This window comes from Perkinsus marinus, assembly GCF_000006405.1.
Source record: "Perkinsus marinus ATCC 50983 genomic scaffold scf_1104296959254, whole genome shotgun sequence".
Taxonomy (NCBI): Eukaryota; Perkinsozoa; order Perkinsida; family Perkinsidae; genus Perkinsus; species Perkinsus marinus.
In genome coordinates, this window is record NW_003206488.1 from 1 (window position 1) to 1,249 (window position 1,249).

The 1,249-nt window shown below is 47.6% G+C and overlaps 1 protein-coding gene across 1 annotated transcript; it reads left to right on the plus strand.

Annotated features, from left to right (window-relative positions):
* Positions 1-47: 47 nt before the first annotated feature.
* Pmar_PMAR015793 (dna polymerase delta catalytic subunit, putative) lies at positions 48-1,011 on the plus strand (the record flags this gene model as incomplete). The annotated part of the gene is made up of 6 exons (XM_002773177.1): positions 48-341; positions 389-479; positions 527-629; positions 672-765; positions 809-903; positions 948-1,011. Coding segments are annotated over 6 exons (741 nt in total), but the record flags the coding sequence as incomplete, so codon positions are not given.
* Between the last annotated feature and the right edge of the window lie 238 nt (positions 1,012-1,249).

A 1,249-nucleotide genomic window follows, 5' to 3' on the forward strand; every position in this document is an offset into this window, starting at 1 on the left:
CGGCAAATGATCGAGCACACCAAGACCTTAGTCGAGCAAAAGTGATCATGGGCACGTCCTGGTATCTTGGCGGAGATGTTCTGTTCATTGTGACGCCTGGTCATTCGAAATATCGAGTCGTCAGTATTCCACAACTCATTAGACTCCGCTTGAAACCCCCATTTAGATATCGCGTTGAGAATGGTTACGCTCACGATGCTACAGTGATATATGGTGATACGGATTCCGTGTTTGTGAAGTTCGGCTGTGACACGGTGGAAGAGGCCATGAAACTGGGACAGGAGGCTGCAGCCTTCGTCTCGACTACCTTCATCGATCCTATCAAGCTTGAGTTTGAGAAGGTATGAAAAACCTCCGGAGATGGTCATCATTTGCCGTGTATTGGCAGGTCTACTTCCCGTACTTGCTGATGAACAAGAAACGCTACGCTGGGCTGTATTGGACTAACCCCGTGAAGGCAGACAAGCTTGACGCTAAAGGTAGTAGCACCACGCAGTCTCCCCTCGACTGAGATATCCGGCTTAAGGTATCGAAACTGTGAGAAGAGATAACTGTGAGTTGGTGAAAGTGGTGGTAGAGAACACACTGAACATCATCTTGAAAGAAAGCTCTTTGGATCGTGCTATTGCGTAGGCTCTCTCTTCTTCACCTTTTCAGTCTGCTCGGTTCAGATTCATTCGGAAAACCTTGTCGGAACTCCTACAGAATAAGGTCGATATGTCAATGCTTGTCATTTCGAAGTCCTTGGCAAAGGGCATGGAAGACGTAAAGATTCACTTGATCATTGAGTCTGTCATTCTCTTGACAGGGGGCCTACGCAGCGAAGCAAGCCCATGTGGAGCTGGCCAAACGAATGGCTCAGCGAGATCCTGGCAACGCTCCTGCTATTGGGGACCGAATTCAGTGGGTTGTTCTGCGTGTTGGTTTTCGTGTACATCGGTAAGTAGATATGTCATCATAAGAGCACCCAAGGGAGTAGCACAGTACGAGAAGGCAGAAGACCCTCTATACGTAGACTGATAACCTAGACACCCTGGGATGCCTATTGATGAGTTTCAGGCAGTCGAGAATAACATACCTATAGATGGGCAACATTACATAGACCATCAGCTAAAGCAGCCTTTGATGAGGATATTCGAGAACATTCTTCCCAATGCAGAAGCTGTCCTCTTTACTGGTGAACACATGCGAAAGGTGATTCGAGACTGGAGACTGTGGGAAACCATGTCCATCCCATTATCACTACAGA